Source organism: Octopus bimaculoides, chromosome 1 (genome assembly GCF_046866305.1).
Source record: "Octopus bimaculoides isolate indiv1 chromosome 1, ASM4686630v1, whole genome shotgun sequence".
NCBI classification, from domain to species: domain Eukaryota; kingdom Metazoa; phylum Mollusca; class Cephalopoda; order Octopoda; family Octopodidae; genus Octopus; species Octopus bimaculoides.
Window position 1 is genome coordinate 25,755,425 of NC_142928.1, and position 13,341 is coordinate 25,768,765.

The 13,341-nt window shown below is 33.4% G+C and overlaps 1 protein-coding gene across 1 annotated transcript; it reads left to right on the top strand.

The window, feature by feature from the left end:
* The first annotated feature begins 3,181 nt into the window (after positions 1 to 3,181).
* LOC106868547 (interleukin 17-like protein) lies at positions 3,182 to 7,417 on the top strand. The gene is given in 3 exon segments (XM_014913853.3): positions 3,182 to 3,434; positions 6,490 to 6,981; positions 6,983 to 7,417. Coding segments are annotated over 3 exon segments (534 nt in total). The 5' UTR covers positions 3,182 to 3,419; the 3' UTR covers positions 7,010 to 7,417.
* The last annotated feature ends 5,924 nt before the right edge of the window (positions 7,418 to 13,341 follow it).

A 13,341-nucleotide genomic window follows, 5' to 3' on the forward strand; every position in this document is an offset into this window, starting at 1 on the left:
TTAATAACTCATATGGGTAGTATATGGTTAAAAATATATGCCGGAAGCCAGTTTGCCCCAAACTCAAACAAGGGACAAAACATCAAAAGTGACCGATGCTGTCGTTAATCGCTAAAATTACGCCCCAAATTCCTTCTCCAAATCCTCACAAATCCTCTTCTATATATAACTATACCTGCATATTACCAACTTGTAGTCATTATCGCTAAAAATATGTTCAAATCTATTATATCTGACAAATTGCCTCAAATTATGTTCAAAATCTCTTATATCTGACAAATTGCTTCAAATGCAAGACTCCATCTGACAAAATGCCTAAAATGCAAGACTACATGTAATATTGTTGAGTCACTTAATTAATAAACCCCTTAGTCATTTAGTCCTTTAAAATATCTATCCATCTATTTATTTATCTAATTACTTTTAATGTTGTATTTAGGAGATGCAGTGGAGTTGGGGGTTTATTTATAAATAAAACGAAGGGAAGTAACTCTAGATTTAATTAGCTCAAACAACGTATTAATCAGCTAACCATTTCATTAAATAATTAATTAATTAATCAATCAGTCCTATCATTGGTTTTATAATAGGATTGCATATCTTAGTCTATATTCATATACATACATATGCATATATTATACATATATATATGTGTGTATATATACACACACATATATATATATATATATATATATATATATATATATATATATATATATATATATATATATATATATATATATATACATACATACACACATACACATACACATACATACATACCCACATACACATATATATATCCCCACATACATAAGTATCAGCAGAAAACAAAACATATACATACACATACATACAAGTGTTTGCATAAATATACAAATACACACACACATCCACATATAAATACAAAAGTAGTATCTACAGTAATAAATACTCACGTATACATGTATGTATATAATTATATAATTATATCTAACTTAATATATACCTTCATTTATATATATATATTTGCATGATTATCACATATTACATAATACAATATAATATATATAACAACTGAATATGGAAAATTATTACAAACTATTGCCCATATATGGATAACAAGGAAGTATGTGAGGAAAAACCTTTACCTAGGCATAGGCGTGGCAGTGGTGATATAATGTCCGCTTCGTAAAGTGCCGGGAAGTAGTGTTCTAGTTTGGTTGCAGTATAATGGATAAAACGGGTGAGAGAGAATAAAAGAATAATATTTTTAAATGATCAAGTAACATCCCCATCTTTCAAGTGCCTTCTTTTACTATCATAGGAGAGAGAGAGAGGGGAGAAGGAGAGAGAGAGATAGACAGACAGAGATAGAGAGAAAGAAAGAAAGAAAGATAGATAGATAAATAGAGAGAGAGAGAGAGAGAGAGAGAAAGAGAAACAGAAAGAGAGAAAGAAAGAGAGGAAAGGAAAACGACAGTTCAAACGATAAATAAATAACTCCAGATTATTTTGGTCATGGAGGGGTTTAATTCTGAGTTATGTTTTAATACCTTGCGCGCGTAAGCGAAGTAGGGTATTGTAGGCGCTCGTCTTCGTCTGTTTGTCTGTGTGTTTGCAAAATTACTGGAAAACAGCTGAACAGATTTTCCTTAAATTCTGCAGAAATACTCATTGGGTGTGTGGGTCGAATTCATTAAATTTTGGCAGAAGGGGTGAATCAAAATATTTCTTTTTCTTTTGTTATATATGCGTAAATGATAAGCAGAAGAAATTATTCTTGATGTCCTCTTGTTGAAGTATGAATTCGTCTGAGAATATATTTATCAAATTAAATTTTATTTTATCCTTGTGTACGCACAGGGTATGCATCGCCCCTCCGATGCCTTTTTTCTCCCATTATTTGTATGTTCTTATGCTATATCATTATTCATGTATCTACAGCCTTTTAGATATTTGCGCGAACTAGTTACCCTCTTTGTTAAATGATCGTTGTGACTACAAAATTATGTTGGACCTTGGTACATCATAGGCCATGTTTCTACTCACCGATGTGACAAAAAGTTTTTGAAAAAGTATTTAAAATATATGTATATATTACATCCCTTTTAGATATTAGTCGCAAATTTTGGCACAAAGTTAGCAACTACGTAACAGGGGTAAGTTGATTACATCGATCTCAGTACTCAACTGATATCGACCCCAGAAATTCCTCGGCGGAATTTAAATTCAGAATGTAAAGACGGACGAAATGTCTCTACGCATTTTATCCGGCGTGGTAACCATTCTGCCAGCTAACTGTCTTATCTAGTTTAAATGTTGTATTTCTCAGAAATATCACGACTCCTTGGAATATTAAGTGCTCCACATCGCACCCCCATTTTGCATGATAAAAATTATTCCAATACGATGCAACAACCCAAGTTGAAAAACACTTTAAAATTATAAGCAAACCAGAACTGTGCTAAGACCGACTTCCCAACGTGTTTTACTTTTGTTATGAAATAATTTCTACAGTTATAAGAAGCTATTGGGCACTTGCTAGTTACACTTATATGGGCTCCATAGAACAACAGTGTAGTTAGAAGGAAGTATACTTTTTCAAGCAGTTTATATATTACTTCATAAATAAGTCGATATGAATTTAGTAACTATTCTGAGAGTTGTTAAATAACAAATTCTATACAGTAGCATATACTTGTGAATATATGTTATAATGTTCTGCTTAGGAAATATTTTGGTGTTATAATGCATGCTACACATTGCAAGTTAGAGAGGGTTGTAAAATATGATCACTTGAAGTCATTTCTTAACAATTGTTCAGACATTTTGTTTATTCCTTTGGAGAGAGTAAAATCTATAGCCGTTACACTTTAAACGACTGAATTATTGAATGTAAATACACGCACACAAACACATACGCGTGCGCACACAGACACAGACACAGAAACACACAGATACACAGACACACATACACACAAACAAACAAAGCTGCACGCGTCTTTAAATAGAAATGAAAGGAAGACCTATTTTCCGTTCCCAATACCTGTGTATAGATATTAAACTGACATTCTCACACCCACGACTTATAGATCAAATGAATAAGCACCAATCACAAAAAAATTGTAAAATACATCCTGGTTCAAGCGCCACCCAGCAACCCTGTAGGTTATATAAGTTCATGAATTATGAAACTAATTCAGTGTAACCATTTGCTTTCTTTAACTCACCATAAGTAATAGTTCTCATTTTACTTCTCTTCTTTTATAACTCATTACTTACGTGAAATGTAAGAGTTTCCATGACAGGTATCAAGTGTGATATATCTCGGTTAAACCAGGGCAGTTAAACGCAAACTGCATTGAAAGGTACTCAGGTATCTTATGTAAAATTACTTAGTTGTCATCTTTTCCACTCCTGAGTCAACAAGCTGCATAATGAAGTCATTTCAAGTAAGTATTATCTGATACATAATTATATGTGTGTGTGTGTGTGTGTGTGTGTGAGAGAGAGAGAGAGAGAGAGAGAGAGAGAAAGAGAGAGAGAGAGAGAAAGAGATAGAGAGAGAGAAATACAAGTCTATATGTTATTATTTGTGTCACCCTTATTTATAAATGTGTATTCATCAGGGTAGGGCAGTTAGACTGCTCCTAGAGAAAATAAAACTATAAATATAATTTGTTAAATATATAAAATTTTAATTATTTACGATTCATTAGAAATGCGGCGGAGTTTCAGAATAGCTATCTCTATCTTCTGAGGAGCAAAAACAAGTACAAAAATAGGAAGCGGGCAAAAACTCTGAGAAAAAATTATTCTTTCAGAATCTTAATTGCCGTTGTATGAAACATGGAATTATGGAAAAAAATGAAAGAAAAAAAACCCCACGTAATTCCTGCCCTTCTTTCTCATGAAATAGTGGTAGGCCTTCCGTAAGCTCACTATATGTGATTTTTAAGTCTTGTTAGGAACTTGAACACTTTTGCAGAGATGTAACAACCATGTGATTAGAAAGCTTACCATTTACGTTGATATCTGGCTTCATTGTAACACGGAATTTTTCATTGAGTGTTTTTCTGTTTCGGTTGCGGCCAACCACTGAATGCATTCATAATAGAGATATTAACTGATATGTTGAAAATTAAGCAACACCTGTGCCTTAAGCTTTTTAAAGTTAGGAAAGGCCTTGGATAGGACCAATTTCAATCTATGAACAACATAAACTCCTCCCCAGTAAACGAAACAAAACTGGTTGACATTAGTGCTAAAAAACGAAGTCGTAGGTGCTACATCGAAGGTTTCCTTCTAGAGAGATATCTAAGCAAAGACTAGGTGTCTCTTACACCCAACTATTGGATGGCCGTTGACTCTACTGAATCTTCCTTTGACAGGCTTTGTAGTGTTGCTGGTTTTGTCATGGACGGTTTTTCCATGCAACAAGTAGTGCTAGATTAGTTACATGTTATCCGTAGCACTAAGAATAACTTGTCACACATACATGTATACATACATACATACATACACACACACACACATACATGCATACATACATACATACATACATACATATATACATACATATATACATACATACATACATACATACATACATACATATAGGTATACTTAAACAAACACAAACATACCGTCTAAATATTCGTTGATAGAACGGGCAAGGTGTTCGAAAAGTCATATTTTAGTACGAAGAGTGATATTTGCAGTAAAAAAAGACAAAACCAAACCACGCCAAAATCATTAACTAGGCAGATTTAGACCGATCATGCACATTTTATGAATACTCTATCCTCCCATAACTTGTCAATATTAGATGAGCATATATGATCTCGTACAGTAATATTCAAAATATTATGTAATATGAATTTGGTTTTGTTCTAACTTCAGTACGAATAGTAAATGTTGAGTCTGAGATATGGTGGAAGCAAACAATACACGCCACAATATTTGGCGTGAATATTTCCAATGTTAATTATTACGCAATTACATCAATTCCATTGTCGAAATATCCACAATAAGTAATTCATATGTCAAATAATGTTGTATATTGTATATATGGATTGAATATACAAACAATGTAACAAGATATTTCAATTTAATGCATATTTGTAAGACAAAGTTGATATACATAAAATTTAAAGGTTTTCAAATTTTATTATTAATATCGAATCCATTTCTCTAACCTGCAAATATGAAAATAAATCTTTGAGTGTCTGTATTTGTAACAGTAAATAAACATATACATACACATGATCAGTGCGACATATTAGACTACGTAAACGACAGCCAAGAACGCTAAAATCTGGGGGCCACTGCACAAATTCTGAACCACTTGAAATTTCTTAATCCAACAAAAACACGAAGTCGCAGTAAAAAATAGAGCAGGAGTGATCACTCCTGGAACAGAGGAAAACAGAGGAGAACAGAGGAAAACAGAGGAAAGGGTTTTAGTGGGACGGATAAGACGAGAAGGTTTTGTGATATTATAAACTGTCATACAATTTGTCGGAAAACATTTCGAATTTTTTCTCGATACGCCAAAGAAATTTATTCAGTGATATGCATGATAATAAAAGCTAACAATAATATCGCAACTGCATTTTTCATTTGCTGTAAAAAGAGTGGTGACTGGAGGAATTTGTGTGAAAAATTGTTAAAGGGGACTAGGTGAAATGGTGTACAATGTAGGACTACAAGAAGGAAGTACACCATGAAGCCGATATAAGGAGAATACTTTGCAGAGCTCCGAGAAAGGACCAGTCTTGCAAATTCATGATGACAATACTTCAGCACTGCAACACTAATTTATAAAGAAACCATTAAAACATGTAATTTCAGTAGTGTCTTTGTTATCTTCAGCAGATTTGCACAGTTTGTAGTGCACCTTTTCTCAGTTTAAATGTAACTACCTTATACTTACATAAACACATTTTGACGAAATTAGGAGTGTCGACCTGCGAATTCACACAGTATATATCTGCCTACTACCACTCTTAATGCTTTTGTTATAAAACTATCTTGTTTCTCTCACTTCGTTTCTCTCGCTTCGTTCTCTCTTACCTTCATAATGACAATGGCTTTACTTATTATTAACAAACAAAAGAAAAAAGAAAAAGAAAGTATCGTACACTAGCTCATTGTATATTATGTCATCCCCAAGCTCTCTTCAACACTTTAAATTGCTTTTCATTTAAAACTTTATCGAAAGTTATATATTCAACTCTATAAAATAAACAACAGTAATATTATTGTTCGTAAACTGATATATATATATATATATATATATATATATATATATATATATATATATATATATATATATATATATATATATATATATATATATATATATATATATATATATATATATATATATATATATATATATATATATGTTGAAAATAAATTATCTTAAATGTATTTATTCGGACAAATATATATCATTTTGAAAGTAAAAAAACACCACTTTATTAATATGATTTCTTTTCACAGTTTCTAAACTACTTTCTCCTCAACTTTATCTTGACTGTATCTTCGGCACCAATGCAGACCAAATGTAAAATACCAACGAACTTGATAGTACATTACAACAGATTGTCCGGTGCATCCATTGGCAATAAGTTTTTTCTACCAGCTGAAATGGCTCCAGCAGGAAGTAACCAGCGACCACAAACCGATGGGGATAGAACTTTTCCAACATCTCTGGTTTCTATTAATATCGTCCGCGAACGTTCAACCTGCCCTTGGTATCTTAAAATTATCCATGATCCATCAGTTTTCCCTCCATCACGTACTGAAGCGATATGTCGCTGTAGATACTGTCTAGACTCTGACGAAAATCACCAATGTGTAACAGTATATTCTAAAACGACTGTCCTGAAACGTACAGGTGAATGTGTTGATGGATTGTATGCGTATAGACCAAGTGTGATTCAAATAGCCACAGCCTGTGTGTGTGCAAAGAAAGTCGATATCATTTCTGGCAAAAAATGACCAAGTTTACGAGTCGTAAAAACGCCAGCCTACCGTTTTGAAATGCGTGTAACGCAAATGTCATTCATAATTTTATGAATCTTTAAGTAAACCACTATGTGGTCATTGTGTTATTTCTTATATTTTGTTAATACCTTTAATATATGCAACTGTTTTATATTTCATAATCATAAATATGTTCAATGAAATCCCAAGTCATTACTATGTAATGAATTAAAATTGTTAGCATATTGTTAACTATATCATTATCTAAATAACAGTATGTTATTTAATTATAAGTGTACATATTAATCAATTTATAATATATAACTGCGCTAGACGCAGCGTCACTCTTTCTTTACTCGCATATTCACACACACACACACACACACACACACACACACACACACACACACACACACACACACATACACACACTTCGAGAAAACCTACTAATATTATCTATTGGTGATTGGCGGCGAGCTGGAAGAATAATTAGCACGCTAGGCGAAATGGTTAGCAGCATTTCGTCCGCTTTCATGTTCTTATTTCAAATTACGCCGAGGTCGACTTCGCTTTTCATCTTTTCGGAGTCCATAAAAGATTTTGTCGTAATCTACAATTTGACATAAAATATCAAATAATAAACGTTCGAACACACACACATGTATATAAAATCACATTCCATTTATAATCTCCAAATCAAGAGCTTTTGACATTTTGCATTCCTAAAAACTTTGGACAAACAGTCCGTGAGGCACCGGTCTACGGCAGGTGCACCTCATTATTAGTAATGTTAATGGCGGAACGATAAAATGGGCGTCCATACTCATGTACAAAAATGCCGGCTGGTCCGGTAATCACGTGTTCAAAAGCTGAACTTCTCAGCCACGCATATATATATATATATATATATATATATATATATATATATATATATATATATATATATATATATATATATATATATATATATATATATATATACATATATATATATAAATCTTTAGTTAAATATATTCAATGAGAATATCATATACTGAATTTATATTGAGTGTTGTATTGTATCAGATTATTAATGCTATTAAAGTATCTATGTATTTAACACGAGCGGTGCAACGTGTATTTAAATATAATAAATGTATTTATATTTTCGCTTTTATTGTATATGCCTGTATATAAATGTCTATAATAACTTCAAGTAACGTTAAAAATTCATAAATATATGTTATATATTATATATTATATATAATACTGAATAATTCATTCAATGAAAATTGATACGTATATATTGTGTTGTACATATTAATTTGCTATTAAAACCTTCTTTTATATCAATTTATTTTAAAATAAAAACATGTTAAATAATATTTTAACTCGTTAATATTTTCTTGAATTAATTCAATGGTGTTACTTCTCTCTAGCCATAACAATTAATCGATATGCATTTGTAAGTCCACATTATAATACTACTTGTATTACAATTGCCGTACTTTAATGTATATTTCATACATAAAGTGCCATTGCGAATAACTCCGTTTATTTCGGTTATCAGTCGTAACAATTAATGTAATTTCTGATAGTTTCGCATTCCACCAAGCTGATGAGCAGTATTGACAGTCAGAGAATTCTCAAATTCTTTTAGATCACATTATACCTATGTTACATTCATGCAGTCTCCATACTAACCAAACAACAACAATAGCAACAACAACAACAACAACCTCAAAGCGTTTATTTTGTTTTAACTCTTAATAAGGCTTCGCTTTTACTCTCCCTTTATTTCTCTCACATATCCATCGCAAAGCTTTCCTCTGATGCTACTACGTAGAGATCAACCAGTGTTTTGATATCCTAAATCCATTTTCTAGCTAAAAAGCGAAAACATAATTTATGGAAGAACAAAACTCTGCCATCATAGTGGTTCATGCGGCTCATTAAGTCTCTCATATTTTAAGCAACTCCATTCATCAATGTTCTTCATACTGCTTTCCATTCGACCATCAAATCAAGAATCAGAATAATCAGTTGACCCGATTAATGGAACAGCTTGCTCATGAAATAAATAAATACTGTATATATACATATATATATATATATATATATATATATATATATATATATATATATATATATATATATATATATATATAATATATATAATATACAGAAATAAATTTATTTCTCAAACGCGTGATCAGGATAAATTATCCATTTATTGCAGAAAAATACGTTACTGGCCAGCCATGAGACGTAACCAACATAAATACAAAGACAAACTGTTTTGTCAACAACGAGAGAAGCAAATGGAATACAAGACAACCGACATAAAGAAGAACCTTTCATCAGTTATCGGCTGTATATCAAAACTGTCCGACGAACGGGAACGTGGAACTCTGAGTAACAGCTTCTGTTATATTTCTACTGCTTTTAAATAAAGCTCATTACTCTGGTATTTGAGTACTCTTTTTCCCACCTTGTTTTACACTTATGTGCTTACTCCCGTATATATAAATATATATACATAGGCGTGGGAGTGGCTCTGTGGTAAGTAGCTTGCTTACCAGCCACATGGTTCCGCGTTCAGTCCCACCGCGTGGCACCATGGACAAGTGTCTTCTACTATAGCCTCGGGCCGACCAAAGCCTTGTGAGTGGATTTGGTAGACGGAAACTGAAAGAAACCTGTCGTATATATGTATGTATATATATATATATATATATATATATATGTGTGTGTGTGTGTGTGTGTGTGTCTGTGTGTGTGTCTGTGTTTGTTGCAATTACTATTACTCCATGGAGCAGACGACGAAGCCTTCTACATAGATTGTCGCTTGCTAGAAATAGCAGTCACATTACTCTCAACTGACTCTATACTCCCTTCAAGAAAATAAACGGGCACATTGAATAACGTCCTCATAATAATATTGTTTGAACATATAAAAACGGGTGGTCATGGTTGAAATACTTTAAATCACGTGTCTGCTTTCAGAATTAACCTGCAAAACGACTATGTTATAGATTTCCCTAATTTTTCTGCGTCTCTTTCCTCTCTCACTTTCTCCGTCTCTTTCTCTCTCCCACTCCCTCGTTCTCTCTCCCACTCCCTCGTTCTCTCTCCTTCGTGCTCTCTTCCTCTCCTTCATTCTCTCCCTCTTTCCTCTCTGTATTTGTTTCTTCTCGCGGGTTTGTGTTTCAGATACGCTCTATTTAATTATTTAAATAAAATATGACAGTATATTTTAGTATAAACATCCACACACCTACATAAGCACGCTCACTAGGAATGCATGCAATGAGCTTCTCTGTCCTAGAAGTACGGAAAACACTCGGCGAGAAATGGAAGAAAATTTGAAGAAAAAAAAATGATAATAATAATAATAAACACTGCTTGGAACGGCTCGAATACTCCGGATGGTGCTCGAAAATTTAGGGGTGTCACCTTAGGTCACTGGTAGTGAACAGCTGGCACTGTAGTACATCTCCAGCGTTAGAAGCTATGCAAAGATAATAATAATAATAATAATAATAATAATAATAATAATAATAATAATAATAATAATAATAATAATAATAATAATAATAATGATAATGATAATATGCTGGACATTTGATTCTTTACAATCAAGAGAATCCCGTAAGCTATGATCCTGATTTAATACCAAAATGTATCTATATCTAAAAAATATATGACATGTCATTGTGGCTTTTAATTTATTTAATTTATTCCTGTGTCTTAAATATAAAATTTAACTTAATTATCCTGCCCTCGAATATTATTAATTTCTCGAAAGGTTGTCATAAATCGATCGTAGAGCAATTTAATGCATTGATTAATGGAGAAGAAATCCCGGGCTGGTTGACCAAAGAACGAACGGTGTTTTGTCTGAAGGATCCATCAAAGGGAAATACTGCTGATAATTGCAGACCAATTTCTTGCCTCGCATTAATGTGGAAATTACTATCTGGAGGAATTGCAGAAGACTGTATGAATTTCTTGATGAGAACGATATATTACCGCCCGAACAAAAAGGCTGTAGAAAGAGATGCAGAGGTACCAAAGATCAATTACTGATAGACAAAATAGTAATGCAAGATTGTAAACAAAGGAGAACACATTTGGGAACGGCCTGGATTGACTGTCACCAAGCTTATGATATGATTCCACATTCGTGGATCATAGAATGCTAAGATCTGTTTGGAATTGCGAGGAATGTATCGTGATTCCTGAAGAGAATTATTGTAGTGTAGAAAACTGAACTGACATCATGTAGATAGAGCTTAGGCACGCAAGGTACCAGAAGAGAAATTTTCCTGGGTGATAACTTGTCTCCATTGCTTTTTGTTCTCTGCATGATACCCCTGACCTTGGTACTTAGGAATATGAACCTGGGGTAACAATTAAAGGAAAAAATCTCAAACAATCAATCATCTCTTCTTCATGGATGATTTGAAACTGTATGGCAAGGATGAAACACAAGTGAGTTCCTTGGTGAACACGGTTTACTATTTTAATACTGATATTAGAATGGAATTTAGACTCAAGAAGTGCGGAATAATCTATCTAAAAAGAGACAATGTACAGTCCCTAGTGAGGATAGAATTACTGAACAGAGACTTGATTAACAAACTGAAATGAAAGGCTACAAATACTTTGGTGTACAAGAGTTCAATGAGATAATGGAGAAGGAAATGAAAGAGCAACTGAGGATGGAGTACGTCCAAAGACGAAGATTGGTATTGCGACTCAGAATTGATGGATGAAATATAATCCAAAATGTTACGGTCAATCTGCAAGAGATGTGAACTTGACGACAAATACAGAGGACCGGTGGCTATGGATGAAGAGAAATGACCTGAAGATACAGACAGAAGCATTCATATGCACAGCTCAGGAATAAACGTTAAGGATCAACTATGTGAAATATAGAATAGACAACACTACAGAGAGCGACAAATGCAGAATGTGTGGTGAGAGGAGTGAAATGGTATGGCACATCGTTAGGGAGTGACCGAAATTGGCACATCGCAAATATAAAAGACACCATGACAATGTGGCAAGAATTATCCATTGGGAGCGCTGTAGAGATCACGGTCCACAAAGAACAAAGACATGGAATGAGAAAGCCCCAGAAGGAGTCACCGAGAATGAGAATTGCAAAATCCTGTAGGACACAATGATGCCGTGCGACCACCTGACCAGACATCGGAAACCAGATGTTGTTGTGGTGAATAAAAAAGAAAGAACATAGCATGCCCCGGTGACAACAGGATCCATGTGAAAGAAAAAAAAAAAAAACAACTGTGACGATTCCAGGATCCTAATGAAAAAGGAAGAAAAACACAAAGAAAATACAATCCCTTAAAATTTGAAATAGGAATAATTTAGAGCATGCGAACAGTAAAGGTCTTGCCTATATTAAATGATGCGTTGGGAACCGTAAGCCGAGATATAGACAAATTGTTGAAAGAGATTGCAATACATTGTACTCGACTGACGTTTTGTTCTAAAGCATACATTTATTGAGTTCTAACACAAAGTTATTAGTATCGCTATGTCTAAGTGAAATGATAACACACACACAAACATACATAATACATAATACACACATACATACATGCATACATACACACATAGATACGTACGTACATACATAGATACATACAGACATACATCCATACATATATTTTATGTAGGCGCAGGAGTGGATGTGTGGTAAGTAGCTTGTTTACCAACCACATGGTTCCGGGTTCATTCTCACTGCCTTGGGCAAGTGTCTTCTGTTATAGCCTCGGGCCGACCAAAGCCTTGTGAGTGGATTAGGTAGACGGAAACTGAAAGAAGCCCGTCGTATATATATATATATATATATATGTTTGTGTGTCTGTGTTTGTCTCTCTACCATCGCTTGATAACCGATATTGGTGTGTCTACGTTCCCGTAAGCTAGGGGGTCGGCAAAAGAGACTGATAGAATAAGTTCTGCATTTCATAAATGCAGTGCTGCAGCATGGCCGCAGTCAAATGACTGAAACAAATAAAAGAGTAAAAGAGTTATATATATATATATATATATATATATATATATATATATATATATAACTATGTATGGATGTATATATATATATATATATATATATATATATATATATATATATACGCGTCACTAAAGTGTCAGAGGGTGCTACGTGGTACCAGCATTGGTAGAAATAAGAGTCAAAACATTCGATAACCACAAATGCACTACCTCTTTGAGATCAGCGTATGAGTTCAACGGTTTTCTTATAAGCTGACAAGGTGAGTTGAATATAAATCTAGGCGTGGTGAGAGCCAACGATGAAAATTAAGATGTTCTGCACCAAAATTTGTAATC